The following is a 21,484-nucleotide window of genomic DNA, read 5'->3' as shown; positions in this document are numbered from 1 at the left end:
GTGTTTCAGAAGTCGGGGTCAACCGGGTTGCTGGGGCATGAGGGGTTCGCAATAGCTCTGAATGCAGCGCCAGCCTGCAACGCAAGACTGCCAGAAAGGCCAATGGGGACGCTGAATGAAAAGCTTCAAGTGGTGATCAAGTGGTAAGAGTAGAGACGACACTCTGTGCCTGCATGCCCCCTTCTTGTATAGAGTGCAGGCGGCAAAGCCATCATGTTCGGGAAATTCTAGTTTAGGCAGATTGCATCGATTGAATAATTACCACTTTTGTATTATATCTAACAAGGGTCGCAATGTAGCCTTTTTGGTCAGAGCTTTGCTTTGGGCGCAAATACATTACGCAATCGGCTCGCCCAACTAATCAACCAGAATGACACATATAACACAAGAAGTAACCAACGCGGATCTGCAACGCCATCATGGCGAACTGGTTAGGCCGAGTTTCCTGCACATTGCTGATCATGGGAAAGCCTAAAGATTTTCTCGTCCGGTCTTCTCCATAATGCAGTGGGAAAGGAGCCAACCGACTCTGCGCGTTGGCGCTAGCAAGGAGCCATGAGCCCATGTTCCGTGTCCGGCTGTATCAGAAGTTCAGAACGTCTGTTCCTTTTTGGCTTTTACTGCGGGCGCATGGACTTTGGGACCAGCAACAAGAAAGCTAAAAAGATGGGAAAATGGGGGCCGTTGGGATGCGATGGGCATACAAAGTAAGCAAGCCTGCAGGGCAAAGAATGCCCATTGAGATCTGTTCGCAGGGCGCCTCCGCAGGCGGCTGAACGGCTGAACGGCGCGAAGCGGTTTAAGTTGGCTGTGGCATTAACCTCACCTGAGAATCCGTATTCTACGACAATATCAAAGCACATTGTACATTGCTTCGTCAATGTGCTATAGTTGGGTAGTTGTGCGGCAGAACCGGAATTGCTATTCTCTGTCCCAATCTCGTATTCTTATTATTAGCGTGAGATGTATTATTGCATGTAAGCTGCCGCATCGCACCCGTTTTGTACACCGACTTTGATAATCTCGTTGACATGAAATGCATCTTCTTATCAGTTAGTGATTACATGATCGGAAACCTGAGCCGCGGGTGAATAAAACTTGAAAATTGCTGATCAACACTGGTGTCCCACCGGCAAGATTCAAAGTTGGCGGCGTAAAGGCAACTCGGACCAGAAAGGCTGCATGCCCTTTTTTCTCTGTCGCATGATGACAGACAATGCATCATTCATGCAGGCACAAGAACGTGCCGCCGATCTTTTGACACCAGAAACAAGAAATTTGTCTACGCAGACGAGTGAGGTCCGGAACGATGATGATGATGAACACGCCGGCATTGGGAGCGCACGATAAGCTTATACATTCTTGCGGTTGAGCTTTCCTTGGCCTTTGTTTATTACCCCCACACAAGTCTTTGAGACGCGCACCAACAAGTTGTATAAGCCATGTTTATATGAACCATGCACATTGTACTGTCAGCACTTGCAAGGGGGGCGGCAAGCTTTGCCAGTTACACGTTGCTTTTTTTGGCCGACAGGTGAGGCTACTGGAAAGCTTCTTCTCTTGCTTACTGGTGATGATATTACTGCGTCTCTCTGGGGCCCCTCCCTATACACACGTACTAATACGATACTGTAAGTACAGGCTGCGATGCCGTACTATTAGTAGCATCCCCCTGCAAGGCACCAAACACAATGGGACGTTGATAGTGGGAGGCACGGCATGTCGGTCGGATGCCGTGCGTCACATTGGGCTGGAAATAGACAACAGACGCGAGGGCCGTCTATTCCAAGGCGTCGACCACAATGAACAAACTATCAGTATACTGGACTGATGCATTACGCATGGGCCCGAGGGCAGTGCCAATCAGGACGGATCGATACAATTCTTTTGTGTCACGCAGCTCGAGACAAGGGCCACATGGGAAGAAGGATGGGCTCAAACACTATCCGGCGCCCGCTCGGCACCGTCGTCTTGACACGTAAATAACTAGAGAGCAACGGCCAGCAAACATGATCAATATATCCGTACATAATAATAATAGTAATAATAACAATAATGATAATAATAATAGAGAAAGACCCGAGAGTTATGCCATTCACAATTCATTTACAAAGACGAGTACAATAAAAACGTATAACTCGGTCTCTCCGTTTTATTACCCACCCTCTCTCTCCTCAGCTAATGAATGGAGCCGGCTCGCGATAACTTTAGCTATCCCGTCTTGCGCTAACCCCTGAGCTCCTCCTTTTCTTTTTTTACCTGTGGGATCCTTTTTGCTGGTGCCCGTTGCCCGTTTCACCAAAAACGCCGCCCTCCGCCTCAAAAGCTACCAGTATTATCTGTCTCTTTAGGTGTGGGCTGCGGAGACCCCTTTATTTAGTCGAGAGCGAGGCGTAAGCTGCCACTGGTGGGTAAAATTATTGTTCAAGTTCGCAGGCAGCACAGCACACGAGCTTTTGCGCCTTATTTTAGCTCAAAAAGCCCAGAGGAAAAATGCACCGCTCAACTCAAGATGCGAATTATGGGCTCCTTGCCGTGGGAGCACCGAACTGCGCTGCCTGCGCTGCCTGCGGTGCGCTGCGACAAAGGTTCGGCAATTGTAAACAGTGCTCGTGCTCATCAGAGGAGGGGGGGGGGACGGCATCAAAAGATTCCAATTGGTACAACGTCAGAAGGTCCTTGGGGAAGCACAATGAGGTTCATCAGGGCTGCTGCCTGCTTGCACACACGATGCAACACAAAAACACACACGGGTTCGGGTTGTTTCCATGGCTTCCACGCAAAGCGCATGCTGCCCGTCCATCTCGGCCGACGTTGTGCTACCAACAAAGAGTCTGTACTCCCTACTCCGTGCTACTCGGTACAACTTGACTGGTTGCTGCGATTTGTGCTGCGATTTGTGCTGTGCTTTCTCTCTACGGATCCGTAACGCAATACGAATTATGCAAATGCTCCGCCCACCACGCGACAACATCCAATTATTATCTAGCCTCCTCAGTTCCTGGGTGCCTGGCTAAAATAACTAGCCCAGGAGCGAGCTCTTGTGGGCTTCCGTTCTTGGCTCACTAACACTAGTGACTGGGTAAGTAATATGCAAGCCTCCCCCCCTCTCTCTTCCATGACGCAGCTGGCGACATGTCCACAGAGTGTCCAAAGCTGTCTAACTACGGATTAGCTGTGTGGGTGTGTGGGCTGTAGCTTGCGAAGCCCTAGCTTCCCTTCTCAAAGCTCTGCCAGAACTCTTTTGGCTGGTACTGCCGCAAGGTGGGAGCTGCCGTGGCCCGTTCAGGCAGGCACAGAAGACCACCCCTTCCTTCCTCCTTCGAAGAAAAAGCCATGGCTGTGGGACGCAGTGCATGTCTCACTGATAATGGTGTCAAACCCCCCCATGACGCCAGAAGAAAGAAAAAGAAGTAAAAAAAAAAAGATGAGAAAATTCTTTAGAAGGTTGCCGTCACCGCTTGAAAGGGTCCCAGCTTCGCGGCGCAGTTCTAACCCCAGCTGCCTTGGGGGGAAAAAAAAACCCCTGCCTGATTAGTCATTGCCAACTGTTGTCGTTCGCGTCTCAAAGCAAGTCATCAAGGCTGTCAAAACATAGCGTGCTCCGAGACATATACCGTAGTTATGCCCAAGAGACTCGAGATGCTGCATGCAACGACCTTTTCATTGTCGAGCGCGGACACGGCGCGTTGCATCTTCTAGCCTGCTGCAAGTTTACGAGTACTGCTAACTCTCATCCAACCCTCATCCAACCCTCATCCAATCGCCTTTCTTGATATTTTCAAGGATGTTGCGCTTCCTTACTTTGTACTCCCTCAACCCCTCCTCCACGTACATCCATGATCCATCCACACCCCCTTCCCCATCGAGCCGACGGCGCACCAGGTTTGCTCTTGATGGCTTTACCCTCTTTGCCTCTCTCAGCCTGCAAATTGCGCCAATCTTGCCCAGGTCTTTCTAGTTAGTCCAACGTTGGTTGCAAAATTTATATCATGCTGCCTCCTCTCCCAACTCAGAGCCCTACCAATACTCGGTACAGATCACCCCATTCATTCCTTGCCGCTTCTTCTTTTGCTCGTTTCAACCCATTCTTGATGGGCTCACTCTCCTCCACCCTCAGTGAGTATCGACAGTAACCCTCGAGGTGCCTTACGAATACAGACCCGCACCGACAGACAGACCTTGTCACCTTGCAAGCAAAAAACCTACCAGGGCCAAGGATTATCTTGTCCATCCTCCTCCACTGAGTGACAATGTGGGCCAATGGCTCCCCGGCCTACCTCACGGGGCTCTACACTGCTCCAACCGCGCCTCTGCTCAGGGACAGGCCCGCGAAAAATGTTGATAAAACTGCTACCTCCCGACGCGGCCACACCTCTGACAGCACAGGTACTCGTTCGGGCCTCGCCGATATATACCTGCCTACTGTCAACAGTCCTCCATCTACAGATAGCCTCCGTCGTTTGAATGCTGAGCAGAGATTGGATAATACCAACTTGCCTCTTGGTCAGGGCCATAAAGTCGGCTCCTCTTCCTCGTCAATAACCTCCTTTACCGGCGGCATACTCGACCAATTGGACATCATGGACCGCGCCCGTCGCTCATCCTTCACCTCGATTGAGAGCACCCACCTATCTAAAGACGCCTCCGAAGCATTCCAGCAGTTTTCCAGAAATCTTTTCCACCGGCGTGGCAGGTCCAAGCAGGAAAGCACTTCTTCTGACAGCTCTCTATATTCGGCAGATGGCCCCGTCGACTCGGGCAGCGTACTAAAGGACGCCGTCCTCCCAAAGCTCTTTGCAAGACGAAAGCCATCTCGCGATGAGACTGCAGCTCTTCAGAAGCGCCTGCAAATTTCCGGCCCCTTCAACTTTCAGCATGTCCTTCACACCAACCGCGACACAGCAGAGGATGCCATGACCCAAGAAGATGCCGCCAATGAGGTCAAGAGCAGGCCCAGGGCCACAACAGGCGCTTCAGATTTCACTTATACCAACGTTTTGGCCGAGACTGTCGCCGAGCATGGAGATATTTCTGATATCCCTCCCCCACGACCTGGGCTCATTGCCCGACACACTGGCAACTTTCAGACTATGCGCCGTTTCATCAAATCTAGCAAGATCTCAGACTTTCCCTTGCCCATCGCGCCAACATCCGCTCCAACCAACCGCCAACCACCGCAACGACCTCCCAGATCCCCCATCGAGCCCGAAGCCTCATCTCCGCCTCTCCCCCCCCCTCGAATCTCCAGCCGTCAGACATTTTATCCCGCCTCAATTGACACGCAATCCTGCTATTTCGCTGAGCGTCCCATCAAGAGCGCAGGCTTCCAGCGGCCCCAGCCATTCAGCCCGCCGAGCCCCGTCGAGCAGCTGCCCACACCAACTCGAGTAGCATTTACAGAGCTTGCTGACTCCTCAGCATTATCCCAAGAGGGACTTCTCAGTCGACCTCGAACTGCCACCCCGGAACCAGCGTGGCCCTTGGCCAGTCCCACCATTGCCAGCTTCGAGCCACCGCTCCCCGACCTCATGGAGGATGACGGTCACACGAGTTGGTCCTCCCGTGCCCACACCAGCCACAACAGCACCAACGCGTCGCTTCGTGGCAGTCGATCGGTTCCCATGTTGGCAATGCTCCCCGAGGATCAGGACGCAGGAGCGACGAAGAAGCAGCCCATCGAAACGAGCGCATGGACTGCGCAGATGAAGGCCGAGTTGGAAGAGTCCCTCTATCTCAGCCCCCCGCTGGGCCGCGCAAGCTGGGAAGAAGACATTGACTATTGCTACGAGCACGAGGCCGAGGCCGACTGCGACTACCAATGGGAGCGTCCCTCGATGGACTTTGCCCCCGGCGGCAGGGTGTTGGCCGCCGCCCAGAGCTACTCGGCCCTAGAAGAGACGCTGGCCAAGGCACCCGCCCAACGTTATCCCGGTATGCTGCCCTCCGCGTCTGGTTTCGAGGTGCCGGAGCTAAGTCCCGCCAGCCAATCTTCGGCTGTACTAGGTCACGAAGCCATCACGCCACTCTCGGCCGACGCGACCGACGCGCCACTGCAGCTCAGCTACAAGTGCACCGAGCTCGCCGTCCCGCTCCGCCTTCACGACTCGCGCGAGTACCAATTCTCGCCGTCGCTCCTCATCCCGCAGGACTACCAAGCCGAGCCCTCGACAGCGTACCATGGCCTCCAGCCCTCGTCATTGCAGCGCTCTAGCACGGCCACCATGGCCAGCAACTACACATCAAGCACCGACTCAGTCGGCGAGCGCCACGCATCGACCAACTCGAGCTGGACCACCTTTACGCGGCACACCGCGAGCACCTCGTCGCTCAACAAGCTCGGCATGTCCTGGGTTGACGAAGTCGAGCCGGTGCCCGCCATAGCGGCGGCATCTACCCCGGCCGAGACCCACGAGCCCGCCGCGGACCAAAACGAAACGTCGACGATGCCGCCTGCTTCCGAGGACGTCGTGCCCGAGCTTGTCCTTGCCGTCTCGCCCCCGAATCGGCGGACCATGCACAAGAGCCACGCGAGCGAGTCTATCCTCCGCAACAGCGTCGCGCCCATTGACGCCCAGCAGCTACCCAAGCCGCGCCGGCCCCGCGCCCGGACATCGAGTCTGGGCCAGGCGCCGCCGATTGGCCAGTATGCCTTGTTCCCGCGCAGCAATATTCGCACGCACGGTGATAAAATCTAAAGGCAAACTTGGTTCCATTACATATATACATATGAATATTTTGCACATACACAACAAGTCCCCACGGGCCAACTCTTACAAAAGCATCGCCATGTTGGCAGCACACTCGCTACGAAAGCCTCTTGTACTTTTTCACACACATCCTCTTTTGTTCTTTTTTTTTTTTCATCTTGGCGTTACAAGCAATGGGGTCTTTCTTTTCTCTTTTTCTTTTGCTTGACGGAAAATTGGGATAAAAAGCAGTTAGACATTTGCGACCTCTTGCACCACATGCGGACGCTCCTCTGCATCGATTGCAGAGCAGCCCGCCTCTTGTTTTTTCTGTTTTTTTTTTTCTATCACGTATGCATCATCACGGTCGTTACAGAGGCGTACATGATCATTATCATCATCATCATCATCATCATCATGAACTTTTTATTTATATATATATAGGCAAGGGAAGAGGAAACAGCGCAGAAAAGGACCGGGGGATATCGGGTATATATCTACTGATGTGGACGGAAACATTATCGTGTGTTTGTCTCGTACATGGAAATGATACATTTTCAAAAAAGAAAAAAATGATTCTGATTCGCAATTCTTGTGCATGTATACTCAAACCGCTCCGAGGGGGGGCTTGTCATCTTCCTAGACGTTGGCGCCACAGCAATGCTGAGTCAAGGTAATCAATCCAGTGATGCAATGCTATTTTGCAAGCCATTAAAGATAAAACTTGGTAAAAGGGTTCGTTCGACTTTTGTCAAAGCACCATACAATACAAAATGACCAAAAAAAAAAGTCCCATTTTCCCATAACGCCACGTTCCTCGCTCTCAGCACCTGCTTCTTTTTCCCATGGCGACAACAACCGCGTCTCTCGGTCCTTATGGTACAGCCGGCCGTTGTCGCACTCCATGTAAAAGTCGATGGGCACCGAATGTTTTGCACACCCTGTCCGAGTCAATGGGCAGCATCTAGCCAGTCTTCTTCTTCTTCTTCTTGGGCTGCTCATCTTCATCCTCATTATCGTCCATGTCCTCGTCATCCACGTCGCTCTCGCCCGCGTCGCTGCCCGAGCCGGCATCGCTCTCCCCGCTCGCCTCGGGATCACTAATATCGCTCTCTGTATCGGCGTGAAAGTCCTCGTCCACGCTCTCCTCGTCCTCGTCCGCGGATCCGCGGTCGGCGGCGGCACCCTTGACCACCTCGTCGTCCGAGTCGTCCAAGTCTTGGTCGCGCAGGGCGGCGGCGCGCAGGTTGGCGTCCTCTTCAATTTCGTTCTTGACGCGCAATCCCTTGAGCTTGAAAAACGTCTCGAGCGCTTTCAAGTCTTCACGGTTAATGTTGCTGAATTGCGACGAGCCCGCGCCGCCCTTCATGGCGACGGTAATGTCAAAGGTCGAGAGCGTGGAGACGGCTCCCCCCACGCGCGAAAAGGTAATGGACTGCGTCTGCTCGTAGGCAATGTACGTCGCCGGCTTGGGCACGAACATAAATGCCTTTTCTAGGCAGTACAGAAAACCTTCGCTCGCTTTGATGGAGCACTTGATGCCGTACTGGCTGCGGTGACTGCGAGGGGTTAGAATTAGCACAATGAGAAAGGGTCATTGCTACATACGTGATGAAGTCTTTGGCAGGCGATGAAATCTTCTTGTTTGCAAGACCACGGAAAATCTTGGCCACGACGTGGTGCAGAGGCTCCTCGTAATGGGCATCAAGCTTGTCCTTGTACTTGCTCTCCAGCGTGGCCTCATCGAGGCTGAGGTCGATGATGACTTCTTCGTCCTTCTTGAACTGCATAACCACAAAAGGGTATCTCGTTTGTCCCTGACGAAGAGGCGGGTCAAGACCGATACACAACATGCAGTGCATCTCGTCGGGCTTGGGGAGAACCATGAATTTCTTGATGGCGTCGTATTGAATCTTGTAGTCGTACGTTTTACCACGCAGTCGAAACGATGCTTCATACATGTCGATATCGAAACGGCCTCTGTTTCTAGTCAGACCAGCCCATTCACCAGAGAGGTAGTCTCGTCACGTACCTGGGAGTAAGATGCAGAACATCCAGAAAAGTGGCGATAGTATCGCCAGCCATTTCACCAATCTCTGCCTTTTCCATCAGCGTTTCGTAGAAGAGCGTGGCAGCATTCTTTTCGGGCTCTTGCTCCTGGTCGCTGCCCTCGCCGTTCTCGCCATCGACCTCCTTCTTGGAGGTACCGGGGACGTAGAACCGCATCTCGACGAGCTGGTCTCTACCGGCCGCGGCTTTTTTGCCCTTTCCGTTGGCCGTCGCGGTGTCGTTGCCATCCTGAGGCAGCGACATTTCCACGGCGACTTCGTTGCGACCAGCCAGGTTGGTGTTGCCAATCTCGGCATAGGGAAGCTCGAACGCAGGGCGATTCTGCACGTTGAAAATGAGTTCGGCCTTGGAAAACTCGGTCTTGCCCCAATTCCAGCCACGCAGGGCGTGCTCCTTGCTCTCGAGGGCGGTGCTATACCAGTTCTTGAAGACCTTGCTCAGGCGATCGTAGTCCTCTTGCTGAAAGCCGTCGAGCTGGATGATGCCCGAATTGCGCTGCAGAATTCGAACCTCGTAGCCCTTGGCGACCTTGCTCCATTGCGCGCTGCTAATGTTGTTATGATCGAGCGTAAAGGTATCACCACCGCCGTTTGGCTTCCAGCCAAAGCCAGTCTCTGCAAATCGGCATCGGCCGCTCTCCTTGGAGAGATCGAGATAGATATTATCGAAGCTCTCACTGTTTGTATAATAGTGTTTAGTGTCTGTGTAAAGCAAATCATCATCCGATGCCCTGCCTCACGGCGTGGAATTGTCCATGAAGCGGCGGGCGCAACGATATTGCAGAGGGCAAGACTTTGCGCAGACTCACATGGCAGTCATCTTGGGCGAATTTTTGTGATCCGGATGAATTTGGTAGTTCAAACTTCCTTCACGCCGCAATCTACTAGGTGGGAGCGCGCAATGCGAGAGAAAGAGAAGCTTGGATGCAATGTGCAAGCTTGAGCACGAAGCGAAGTGATTGACCAGCAGGGACTTGATTGGTGTGGAGCAGCCTGCACGTCGCCAGCGCGTTCTTTGGTGTGCACTTTAGATTGGCGACGCGCCACTCCATAAGTAGTCCCTACATCACTCTGGTGAAGAAATGCCAAGCCAAAACTGAATGAAAATTCAAGCTTGATAAGAATACTAAAATGATTCACAGCACTCGCGTTTGTCGTTTGGAAAAAACTTATTGAGGATCCTCCGCAGCAAATACTCAAATGGGTTCAACACTACACTCGCCACTCTATCGCTTGCAGTCCAGAGTCACAAAGTCGCTGCTGGTCCTGTCGCCCTGCTTGATATTGGTCTGGCAGATGAAATGATCAAGAGTGCCTGCTACGCCCGCATACGTAATAACTCGCACCTTGAGCGTCACGGCGCCGTCTTTGAACCAGAACAGGCCGGGCAACCTGACGTGATTCTCTCCCAGTCGCAGAGCTAAAGCGTGTTAGCAATCCAGTAGACGACAAGCACGTACTCTGCACCAGGCTCGTAAACTCACTTTTCGCGTCCGTGACGGTCAAGACCTGGCCCATCTCATTGTCCGGGCTGTCGAGGTTGTTGGGCAGCTCGCCCCAGATGTAAGCCACCTCCCCGCTGCTCATGGCGCTCTGCACATGAACGAAAGCAGCAAACGACTCGCCCTTGCGGACAGCTTTGGGCACTTTGATATCCACGAGGGATGCGTGGGTAGATGCGGCCAAGAAAGACGCCTGAAGGAGAGCTGAAAAGCGCATCGTGATGGTAGTAGACTTGGAGTATAATTCGACTTGATGCGATCAATATGGAACTGCATGTACTTTATATGTATTTAAAAGCCTTTTTGATGATGCTACTTCAAGCTGAAAGCCATGCACGGATGAAATATTGCTATATGTGGCGGCATTATGTGACGATACGAGCCGATGCATGTCACCGACATACGCTCCTTCCATGTCACTGCCATGGCCAGCGGGTTGCTCAGCGACTCTTGGCCTAAACAGGGCGAAAAGGGGCAAACTCACCCTCTGAGGGACAAATTTCGACCAGTCAATACGAATATCATGAATACCATGACGTACCGAGACCTGTGATTATCCGCGGTGTGGTGTGCTGTGGTGTGGTGTGCTGTGGTGTGGTGTGCTGTGGTGTGGTGTGCTGTGGTGTGGTGTGCATTGTGGTGCGTGGCGTATACTCGCGAGGACCAGCAAGCATGTCCGCATCCTCATGGCTCTCAAAGAGCATACACGGACCAAAATAGCCACGAAGCCGGCTGAGGCTCATACTTAGGCACAGGAATACTCTTGACTGAAGGAAAACTCAGGAGCATCAGCATATCTTCTTGAGCCTATTGTCCGTATTGAACCACGCGCAGTAAGGCTACGTCACTGTTGCAGGCGCAGGTTGCAGTGGCGTGGCCATAGCCCGTCAGACACATGTAGTGATACTTGGTGGCGACTTCTTTCGCCTCTTGCCCTTCGCATCGTCATCCCTTCACTTTGACAGCATCAGGTTCGTCGCACTCGACAGGACACATGCGGTGTTACTACAGGCCGGCTGCCGCGAGAATAGTGGCAAGCAGCACCATATTGCGAGCCGCACTCAAGCCTCTGGAACGTAATCTGAGCCTCCCAGTCGGGCTGAAGCCTCCGGGCGAGGCTGGTTGCAAAGCGCCTCCTGTGGGCTCATTCGTGGCATTGCGTGGCCCGAACAATCACTCATATGACAGAGTACAGAAGAACAGGGTGTTGAGACATCGAAACACGGGGATGAATTTCCACAACATATTTTGTATATCCTAAGCCGTGGTGTCCCAATGGAGCATTGTGCGAATATCAATCGCTGCAGCCGACAACTTAAAACGCCATATACCCCAAACAATTAAAAAATAAATGTTCTTTACACAATCATATGTACCGTCTCTTTGTAGGTTAAATATCCACCGAAACGGGCAGTGAGTTGGACAGGGCAACACTGGCCGAGCTTGCGCAGTTCTGCGTGCGATACTCTGTCATTTTCTGCTGTACCGATTCCGCTACCTCGAGCGCATTCTCCAGTCCCGTCTCATCGTAGATGGCCATTAGCCTGTTGAAAACATAGGCGCGCTTCTCAGGGGTGCAGTTGGGTGAGATGCCAATCTTGAACAGCGGCCAAACAATCGAGGTGCACGAGCCCGCAAGGGTCATGATGCGCTCCATGTCGCACCACAGCTCGCCGAGCGGCCGTTCCTTGTTCTCAAATAGAGACGGCAGCACAGCGACGACGGACTGTCCCGTCCGACCAGCCACTTCCTCGTGTGGCGTAACGATGGGCTCGGACCCCTGAGAGCTCGAGGGGCCCAAGTCCGGGCTTAAAGGCTCCGTGGGGGTGCTGATTGGAGACGTTTCCGCAGCGTCACTCGTGACATAATCTTCCCACCGGACGGTACCGAAGAACTGCGGTACACTAGCAATTATGGCGTCGCTCAGGGTGTTGTGCGTCTTGATACAACTGATGAGGAGCTCCTGGTCGGTGGTGGATAAGCAGCGCTCGTTGTCGACATTATGACAGAGCTGCTCGATGATGGCTTCCTGGAGAAGCATACGCGTAGATCTAATCCCGTTCCATGTGACAGTAGCTGTCAGACCAGGATATACATGGCAGTTGCGATGCATAGCCGTCGGTGTCACGGTTGGCAATCTGATATTGCGATACCGCCAGATTTTCGCTAAGCCCGAGGCCAGGAGAGCCCATTCGGCATCGCACTTGGCGAGCATGGAGATGATTTTATCTCTTCCGGTAATCCTGCCCGTCTTGATCTGGTGTCGTACCTCGGTCGTCGTGAACATGTGGTCGATAAGGTTTCTGTTTGTCTGATCGAGCTTGCCCATCTCCAGAGACTTGTTGCGCAACTCCTCAATGACATGCGGTACGGGAATATCGGAACGCATGCAGCTGAGAAGCACACTGTAGCACAGCATTTGGAACATCTTGCACCCTGCAGGAGTCTTGAACTGGTCGGTACCTCGAAGTGTGGCGAGAGCGGCAGCGCCATCGACGTGTTTTTGCCACGCTTCCATGGTCTGCGGTGTGCTTCCGGAGACGACTTCAAAAGAGCTCAGAAGAAGGACAGAAAGCATCGTGGTATCCTTGACGGCTTCGGCGGGATCGCTCAGCGCGGCAGTAGTCAAGCCCAGCGCAGCGCCATAGTTGCGTCGGGCCATGTCCATGATTTTTGTAGAGCGAGTTACTTTGGAAAGGCCGGCCAGTCCAATAGCAACGATGCCAGCGGCGATGCTGTCCTGATTCCCGGGACTAGGATTGCTGGGGGGTTTCCAAACATCGTAAATGAAGTCGTAGCTCTGGTATCCAATGTCGTTTCTGGCAACATGACGGGAGAAAAAAAAGGCCATACCGCGCTCGTGGAAGGAATCTTCAGAATAACACGGCAAGAAGAGGTCTGGGTTGATTTCTTGTCGAGGATTCTTTGCCCGTGCCAGCTCTCGCTGTTTTTCGCAAAGCCAGGCCTGGTCCGTGGTAGGATAAGTATTTTTGTGCCTTGCTTTGCTGGATAGAAACCTGGACACAGTCTGTGTTTGCTTCCAATTCAATGGTGTTGTTGACAGAGCAGGCGAGGCCGATTCGTCTGAACTACAGGGAGATGCGGGGCTGGGAGACTGTTTGCGGCCGTCTGATCTTTTGGCCTTTTCAATGACATGCTCGCTCTCGTCGCGAAACATGAGGTCGACGAGGTTACGGTAGCCAGGACATTGCAAGTGCCTCTTTGTGCACTGGCCGCAGTGAGGTTCTCCTTGGTCACACTAGTTGAGGGCAGTTAGAAACAGGGTCGGGCGAGAAGCTCGTAGAGGTTGCACAAAAATTCGCATACCTTGACTTTGCGTTTGCGGCAGTTGGAGCAGCCTTTAGAGGGTTTACCGCAATACACCATTGTGTGGTTTTCTGAAAATGAGACAAGATAGTCTGGCGTTGCGGAGCAATGATGGCATACGGGAAAGATGAGGAAGGAACCTGGTGTTGGCCGGGGCCGGAGGGTACCAGCAAGGGCAGGTTGACAACGGCTCCTCTGAGCAAGTGGTGAGGCGAGCCGTGGCTGCAGTGCATGTGGTGTAGGAAATAAAATATGACAGAGTACCGAAATTGTCCAGCTAAATCGCCACCACAGATTTGTCTCGGGAGGTGCAAGTCTCGAAAAGGCAAAAGGAGTCGTGGGCGAAGACTCAATTCTGATGCCCTTGAGAGGGGGGGGGGGGGTCGTGGATGTATATAAGCCCGAAAATCGGTGTTGGGTCGGGGAGCTGGGGTGAATAGGGCAGGGTTGGTGGTGTGACAGGGCGCAGAAGATAAGAGTTGAAGATGGCAAATTGATGTAGGGAAGAATCTGAAAGAAGGAATTTGCGAAGGGAACTCGCAGCTAGGAATGTAAGTCGAGTGGTGGGATCAAAAGAACGACAGCGGTAGGACAGAGAAGGCAAAGAATGAAGCGGGACAAGTGCGCTTAAGAGGATTGCGGCCGTCTGAATTTGTACAGCACAGAGTCGTCGGGTTAATTAATTCACTCCATCATATGAGGATGGCTAACTGCTTGAGGTAAAGGCTGCAGACATTGGCAGACAGCAGAGAGCTAAAGGAACTTTGTCAAGCTTGCAACGATTTGTCGAAATGTTGGCGCTAAATTAGGCGGTTTTAGAAGGGTCCTTTCCCACCACAGCGCATTAAAGCCCTGTAAGCCTCCGCGGTGCCTCGGTTCACTACACGCACCACCTATGTACGTGCCTACAGTTACCTACCTACCTCACCTAGGTACATAGGTAGATAGCATTTCTGGTTACGTTAGCGCCTTATCCTAGGTCGTGCGGTATTCCCTAAATTCTGATGAAGTCGGACATCTTTAGTCCATGTGCAGGGGCGTCTAAGGACAGAACATTTTAGGTACTTTGGGAAAAACGGAGGAGAAAGAAAAAACCTGCACCCGTCACTCATCGCTCTACGATCCCGCCTGGCAATTCGCCTGGCAATCCACCCATCGTCACCGCCCATGACGGGGCTCAACCAGCCCTGTCATCTGCTCATTGTCCAATGAAAACCAGTCAACTCTTCTCCAACCTCAGCTCGGGGTGCTGGCGAGGGCCTTCCTGCATGGTGTGTAGCCCTGCGGCTGGCCTCTGGTGCTGGGCTGACCTACCTCCTACCACACAGCGAGCACTCACCGTCAACATAGTCAACACAATGTGTTACACCATCATCATCAAAGGACCGAAATATACAAGTCGTCGGCATCAACTGGCTATTGCTACCTCGGATGCATTACACGACCTCACTGCAGTCACCTGTAGCTAGACTTCAGCCTAGCCTTAAGCGTCGCTACTAGTCAGCTGCATCGCAGTCCAACCCACAACAACAACCGATGGCAGCAGCGTCCATGTTACAGCAAACGGCACTACATGCCCCATATGTTGATAGCAACGGCCAGTATTGCTATTCACAGCTGTCCAATCGCTGGCCAGCGGACGATATCGATCCGCAGCCAAACGGCCAAAAAAAAAACCTCTGTACCCGAGCACGTGCTAGGAACTAGAGGAAACTTCCTGCATCCGAAGCACTCTAGTACCCAAGATGATCGATCAAACTCGAGCCCATTGCCGTGTGGATATCTCTTGTCTGGTTGGCCGTGCCCACAGGTCAAAGGCTATTGACGAGGCAGATAGATGCACGACATCGGCAATCCGACCACACAGCCCGCCGCTCAACCCCGTGTCCAATTCAACACGGCGCCTTGGCACCTTTCTGGTCTTCAGGCAATGAAAACGGTCGGCGCTAAAATCAGCTCGGCTGCTTGACTTTCAGGGTCAAACAGCTCGAGTTATGCCTCGCCTTCACACGCGTTCAAACTCAGTCGCAGACATACTTGGCTCCAGATATAGACGAGCCGGTTCTAATGGATCAGTGCCAGCCTAGGGCCCGTTACGCGTTATCCAGGCTCGAACCTCGTCGTTTGCCATCGAGGGTGATGGCAACAGCAGCAGCACCACCACCTAGCAAGGCCGCGGGAGGCGCGGTGGAAAGGCCCATGTCCGCGCAGGACGTGCACGGCCTTCAGCAAGGCAACGAGAACCAAAAGCTCGCCGTCTCGTAGTTATGAATGCTAAATGACGCTTCGTTATGCTTGCTGGCGCTAAGATCGGTCATGGCCTTGATGCCTGCCATCTCTAGTTAAACCGTCCTTCCATAGGCCGAATGCATGCGGGATCTTTGGCCCCGCTAACCCCCCCCCCATAGCCGGCCCGCCATATCTGTTGCCGACCGCTCACGCTCATGCCATCGGCATTCGCCCGTGTCCGCTGATAGATTCTTGATATTGCCAAGAGAAAAAAAAGGCGCCGCCAAAAATCGGTGCTAGGCCGAGCGGGCACCTTTGCCACAAGAAGAATGGCGACGAGCCCACAAGCGAAGAAAGGACTCCCCGTATTTCTATTGTAGCAAGATTCATTTCGCTCCGCACGGTGCCATTGTGTCAGCCTCGGGGTAGCCTGGCCCATTTTACGACATGGGCACAGGAGTTCCTCGCAGGCGACAGCCAGGTGACAGCCGAATTGTACTTTGATGGGTGACTTTGAAAGCTGCTGCAGCGCTTTCTTCCCGCCATCTCGCCATCTCGCCTCATCGCCCTCGTTGTCTGCTTATGCCTCACTATCAACGATCGAAAATGATTAGAGCTTGTGTACTTGTTGCGACTACAGCGAGAACAAGCGAGACAGTGATATCGAGAATACAAACATGAACAAGGACAAACTGAAGAGTCGGACATCTTACTATTCTTAGTCCCAAGACGCCCGCTTTCGAATTATGACCACGAACCACAAACAAAAAATAATTTATTTGTCCTTCTGCTATCCGCTTCCCAAATTACTTTCAACTTCCCGCCATGATATACCATGCATCATCACGCGGCGCGCCGTTGCATCCCGCTCAAGCACAGCCCAGGCACAATCTATCCCCCTGACTGGGCAATGCACAGCTTCTCTCTAACATTTTTTTTTTAATTTCAGCTCTCGATGCGTCTGCCCGAGAATGACTTCTTCTGGACTAGCCCTCGATGCAGTAACAGCCTCAGCTGGACCCGTAGCTTCGGCCGTTCTCTGTGTAACAGGTTCATGCAGTCATCACCTTGGTACTCGACCGGTGCTCACAAGGCGAGCCAGCATGGCACCTCCATGAATGATGGCACAAATTTCGGCGTTTTGCAGTTTTAATACTCCTATCGAGCTGTAACTTGTCCGGCGCAAGGACACATGTTACAGCACGGTCGATATCCTGCCCGTTGAAATGCTGATAGTCAGTCTTATGCACCGCCCACGACCGGTGCGTTGCCTGCCGTGAAGAAAGATGTATGAAAGGTAGCGTGATAATGTAAGTCTTACGTTCAGATATATACACTATGTACAAGGTGGGTATGTATACTTCTATCAATTGATAAACAAGAAAAAAAGATCGTGGGTCAAAAGAGAGGCGCAGTTGGATATTCTCGGAAACAAGCCGACCTTTCAAGAAACAATAAACGAATGAATAAGCCAAGGAAGAAAAATTGACAAAAGGAAACAACGGAGGATAATCGGGGGAACTGCAACCCGTGCCACCCGCTCGCGCCCTTCTACGGCTGACCTCGCAACGAAGCTCAGCCCCTCGGTCCGCCAGTCGATCGCTCTTCAGCCACAACATGCAGGAATAGAGACGGTCGCCCCTCATCCTCGAGGCCCATATCGATCAACAGAGGCAGAGCGCTCGTCGTATCCTCCTTCTGTCTCTCGCATCGTGGGCAACCACCTGCGGATCGTCTTTCGAGCTCCCGGCCGTCCGTCCACTTCTAGGTCAGAGGCGCGCCGACGCCAATCGTCAGTGTCTTGGGATTCGGATCGTTCAGGAACCCTGACTGATCCACGCCGTTGGAAGACCCAACATCGTCGTACGGAAACGCGTAACCGCGGCCCTCGACGGCCACGGCGTGGCAGATGCGCGCGTAGTGGTTCGTCACATCCTCCTGGTAGTACTTTGCCACATTCTCGCCTTCGGGCTGCTTATTATTAATGAGCAGCGTGGAGCGGTTGAGCGCGGCAGCAAGGCGCGCGCCCACGTTGAGCGACTCGTCGGTGGCGCCCTTGCCGTGCTCAAACGGGCCCGAGTTGCAGGAGAAGATGTCGGCGGCGGACGGCTTGCCAAACTTACCGGCGTCGCCGCCGAAGTCGAGCTCCCCGGCCTGGTTGACACGGCCCTTGACATCGCCCCATTTGAACTGCGTGTTGACCGTGAGGTCCTCGTCGGCGTACTTTTTCCACACAGCGTCGACGTGCTTATCGTAGTACCCTTTCAGCAGATCCGGCACCATGACAGCGCCCGAGTTGGGGCTGAGCGCGCGGAGCAGCTCGCCCGCGCCCGACTTGACGACGAGCTTGTCCCAGCCGGCGCTGTCCTTTTGGCCCTGCGCCGTCAGGCCGGCGCAAACCTTTTCGAGCCCGTCGCTCGGCATGCCCGCCACGTTGGTCACCTTGCCGCTGGCGTTTTCCAGGCGCAGGCTCACGGGCAAACTGACAAAGTCGACGTACGACACGTTGACGTAGAGCTGGCTGCGGTTAAAAGTAAACTCGGCAAAGCCCCAGTCGAGCTCGTAGTTGGCGTCCTTGTCGTTGAGCGCCGACGGCTCCACGAGCGCGGGTCCCGGGTTGACGAAAAAGCTGAGCGGCTTGTCCTTGGAAAACCAGACGCGGCCGCCCGACACGTACGGAATCGTCAACGTCTTGGTTTCACCCTCGCCGCCTACTTTGATGGCGCAGTCGGCTCCCAGCGGCGTCAACGTCTGCGTCGGGTTGGCCGGGTGGTGCGCCGTCTTGCCATCCGAGGACAAGAGGAAGAGGCCGTCATCCGAGGTGCCAGTAACGTGCGCGTACAAGGTCTTGGCATTGGTACTGTTGCGCAGCACAATCTCCAAGGTACCAGACATGGTGATGACGAGATGCGATGCCTTGTTGGTCGTTGACTCGGGGGATCTTTCCGTGTCTAGATTGCTATATCTTCCGTGTTGGCTAAAAGCGCAAGATCCTGCTTCGTGTCTTGGATGCGCGATAAACGGTGCTTGTTGTTTCACTCTCTCGGATTGAGCTAGTAGTTCAGATCCAATTTGATTATCTTGGCGGGGACCGATGTGGGTTTTGGCTTGAACCGATGTGCAAGTATGATGATGAGTTGAGAGAATCCAGGCCGGAGCAGAGGCCGCATCCACGCCCTTTAAATAGCCATCTCAAAGATCGTCCGAAAGCTCATCCTTTTATCGTACGGCTCACCGTGTGCACGCAGGATCGACCAGCTGAATGATTTTGTCTCCTGTGGACGATAACTCGAGAACCCCATCTTCGTCGATCGCTCCCGTGCTTGATATCCACATGCTCCGCCTCGTAGCTGTCATCCTGTTAGCTCCCTTGGCCCAAATCTCCCAAACTTTATGTCCAAGCTTTCGTTCAACTTTGCTTTTGCTTCAGTCACATTATTACTGATGCAAAGACATGACGTCGGTCCTAGAAGATAGGTCAAGTTGATTGTGCATTGCCCACGCAGTCACCTAGTGTCAGATGATCACCATGTCGCAGCCAACCCCTCCTAAGCACCTGACACACACCATCCCATCTTGAACTCGGTCTATTATCGTCACCCATTGTAGCGCATCATTACCACGGATATATAAACACTCCGAAGCTAGTTACCCTCGTGTCTACCTGCCCAGCCACACACAAGTGGCTCTTGGCCCGTCGCGGTTAAGTCTCAACCAGCACATTCAGTATTCCCACATCGCGTGCACTTAATCAGCTCCTATCAACACCAGCCCGATCAGCAGCAGTGCCATGTACCCTAGCCTGGGCGTTATGGCAGGCGCCAGACTCTTGTCACCGTTACCCTGCGTGTGATTTGGATCGAAAAACTGCCCACCATCTGTCGCGTCATCTACCGTCCCGTTGAGCACAGAACACACGTCAACCCGCTTCGAGCTGCAGCCCTTGTTCCACTTGTCCTCTCTTCTGATGTCTGATGAGTTGAAGTACGCCTTTACGTAACTGACAACAATAGTAGCGTCCTCCTGAGGCGGCCCACCCGACCACTTTGGGTTACCGTTGCTCCAGTGTTGCAGAATAAGATGCCCGGCACTGTCGGGGACCTGGTCGCCTTCCATCTCTACCAGCAATTTGCTGTCGGCGTAGAAATAAACTTTACCTGGCAGATAATCGAAGCGATATTCGTGAAAACCTGCAGACGGATCAAAGTCGAGGTTCACCGTCCTATATGTCGAAGTACCATTGGCATCGTAGCCTTTCGCAGCCGACTCCTTGGACTGTATCACGATATTGACCGGGAATATCTTCTTTTCCCAATCATATTCCATGGACAAAAATTCCATGTCGATCTCCTGTGTGTCGTTGAAATACTAGTCATCACCAGTTGTTCGTATTAGCAGGTCACCGTATCTACTACGGTCACACGAGGACTTTCCTTACCCAAAACAAGGCCGCACACGTGCCTTTCACAGGTGTCATTCTCATACCTGCTCTGTAAGAACCCCATCGAAGATCTTGACGAGCAGTATCTAACTCCGCAACAGACACAGCACCGTTGACAATAGTGGCACTGACGGACAACGCCACGCCAGCCTGCCTCCCAGAAGCATCTTTATCTGCCGCGCCCGGGCGGACAGCAACATTGTCTGGGGTAAAAGATTTGGAATATTTACCACGCCCAGCCTCTGCGGATACGTTGAACTCTTGTCGCTGCCAGTCCTTGGTTGCGGTGATAGACTTGAGCCTGGTGAAATCCGTTTCGATGGCTTCTGTGAAAAGCCAATCATCGCCGTGTGCGCCGCCAACTTGATAGCCGCACGTGCATCGCGTTGCCGATGCTATACATGCCCAGAAGAAGATGAAAACGAGAAATGGAACTTGCTGCCCGATGCTCTGGCGTTGCTGTCGCATGTCTGCTGCTCGCGCACGACGAATGCAGTCAATGTGCTGTTACTTTGATGATGCGCGGCGCGCGGCGTTAACCCTGGTATTTTGTCTTGTAGAGGCCTAGGCGAAGATGAACGTGAAGAGTTAGAAAATGTCGCGATCCTATGCCGCCAGCCCAAGTGGCCTCGCGCCTGCAGAAACAAAGCAGATTGGCTGGTACCTGCCTTTGCGTGCCATGTTACACAGACCACTCGCTTCCGCAAATGAAAACGCACCGACTGCCAGCCATTTGCGCCGACTACGCCAAGAATGAAAAGGACACCAATTTGTGACAGAGAAAGGTATTATCGATTCAAAGCAGTACTAAATATCTATACACGAGCAACGGGTCAAGTCGAGCCAGAGAGGAATCGTGCCGGAAGAGGCACAACTCAACATCGAGGTAGCTTCCCGGCTCTAGCGTTCTTCAAGCCCGTTGACACAACTAGGGTAAAAAAAAGACGATAATAAAATATCCAAAGAAGAGGAAAAGGAAAAAGGGAGTCAAGACATGCTAACAGACTCGCAAAAGGAAAGTAGTATGACAATAGTAAGCAAGAGCAACAGAAGACACAAAAATGCAGACAAGGAAATCGAGACGCAAGTAACCGCAATTTGGCACGGAACAGGCTGCTGGAAAGAGAAACAGAAAAGATGAAAAATCAAAGATAACAGGTAGTAGAACAGGAGAGGAAATGACTCGGCATTCCCATCATGGACCAGCCAATCAGTCTGCTGCCTGGG

General features: G+C 52.9%; 6 protein-coding genes across 6 annotated transcripts; 1 reads left to right on the top strand and 5 right to left on the bottom strand.

Annotated features, from left to right (window-relative positions):
* Nucleotides 1-4,253: 4,253 nt before the first annotated feature.
* BBA_06384 (uncharacterized protein) lies at nucleotides 4,254-6,698 on the top strand (the record flags this gene model as incomplete). Its single annotated transcript, XM_008601481.1, has 1 exon — nucleotides 4,254-6,698. The coding sequence occupies one exon, from the start codon at nucleotides 4,254-4,256 to the stop codon at nucleotides 6,696-6,698; it is 2,445 nt and encodes an 814-aa protein (XP_008599703.1).
* A 955-nt stretch (nucleotides 6,699-7,653) lies between these two features.
* On the bottom strand, nucleotides 7,654-9,578 carry BBA_06383 (structure-specific recognition protein; the record flags this gene model as incomplete). Its single annotated transcript, XM_008601480.1, has 4 exons — nucleotides 7,654-8,248; nucleotides 8,298-8,669; nucleotides 8,722-9,435; nucleotides 9,568-9,578. 4 exons carry the CDS (start codon nucleotides 9,576-9,578, stop codon nucleotides 7,654-7,656), a joined length of 1,692 nt encoding a protein of 563 aa, XP_008599702.1.
* Nucleotides 9,579-9,984: 406 nt separating this feature from the next.
* BBA_06382 (uncharacterized protein) lies at nucleotides 9,985-10,477 on the bottom strand (the record flags this gene model as incomplete). The annotated part of the gene is made up of 2 exons (XM_008601479.1): nucleotides 9,985-10,178; nucleotides 10,243-10,477. 2 exons carry the CDS (start codon nucleotides 10,475-10,477, stop codon nucleotides 9,985-9,987), a joined length of 429 nt encoding a protein of 142 aa, XP_008599701.1.
* Nucleotides 10,478-11,650: 1,173 nt separating this feature from the next.
* Nucleotides 11,651-13,647, bottom strand: BBA_06381 (C6 finger domain protein; the record flags this gene model as incomplete). The annotated part of the gene is made up of 2 exons (XM_008601478.1): nucleotides 11,651-13,519; nucleotides 13,588-13,647. The coding sequence occupies 2 exons, from the start codon at nucleotides 13,645-13,647 to the stop codon at nucleotides 11,651-11,653; spliced, it is 1,929 nt and encodes a 642-aa protein (XP_008599700.1).
* A 3,933-nt stretch (nucleotides 13,648-17,580) lies between these two features.
* Nucleotides 17,581-18,711, bottom strand: BBA_06380 (glucanase B; the record flags this gene model as incomplete). Its single annotated transcript, XM_008601477.1, has 1 exon — nucleotides 17,581-18,711. One exon carries the CDS (start codon nucleotides 18,709-18,711, stop codon nucleotides 17,581-17,583), a length of 1,131 nt encoding a protein of 376 aa, XP_008599699.1.
* Nucleotides 18,712-19,563: 852 nt separating this feature from the next.
* On the bottom strand, nucleotides 19,564-20,725 carry BBA_06379 (glycoside hydrolase family 16 protein; the record flags this gene model as incomplete). Its single annotated transcript, XM_008601476.1, has 2 exons — nucleotides 19,564-20,184; nucleotides 20,255-20,725. The coding sequence occupies 2 exons, from the start codon at nucleotides 20,723-20,725 to the stop codon at nucleotides 19,564-19,566; spliced, it is 1,092 nt and encodes a 363-aa protein (XP_008599698.1).
* Between the last annotated feature and the right edge of the window lie 759 nt (nucleotides 20,726-21,484).

The sequence above is a fragment of the Beauveria bassiana genome, assembly GCF_000280675.1.
Source record: "Beauveria bassiana ARSEF 2860 unplaced genomic scaffold BBA_S00018, whole genome shotgun sequence".
Lineage (NCBI taxonomy): Eukaryota > Fungi > Ascomycota > Sordariomycetes > Hypocreales > Cordycipitaceae > Beauveria > Beauveria bassiana.
This window is presented reverse-complemented; position numbering and strand designations above follow the sequence as displayed.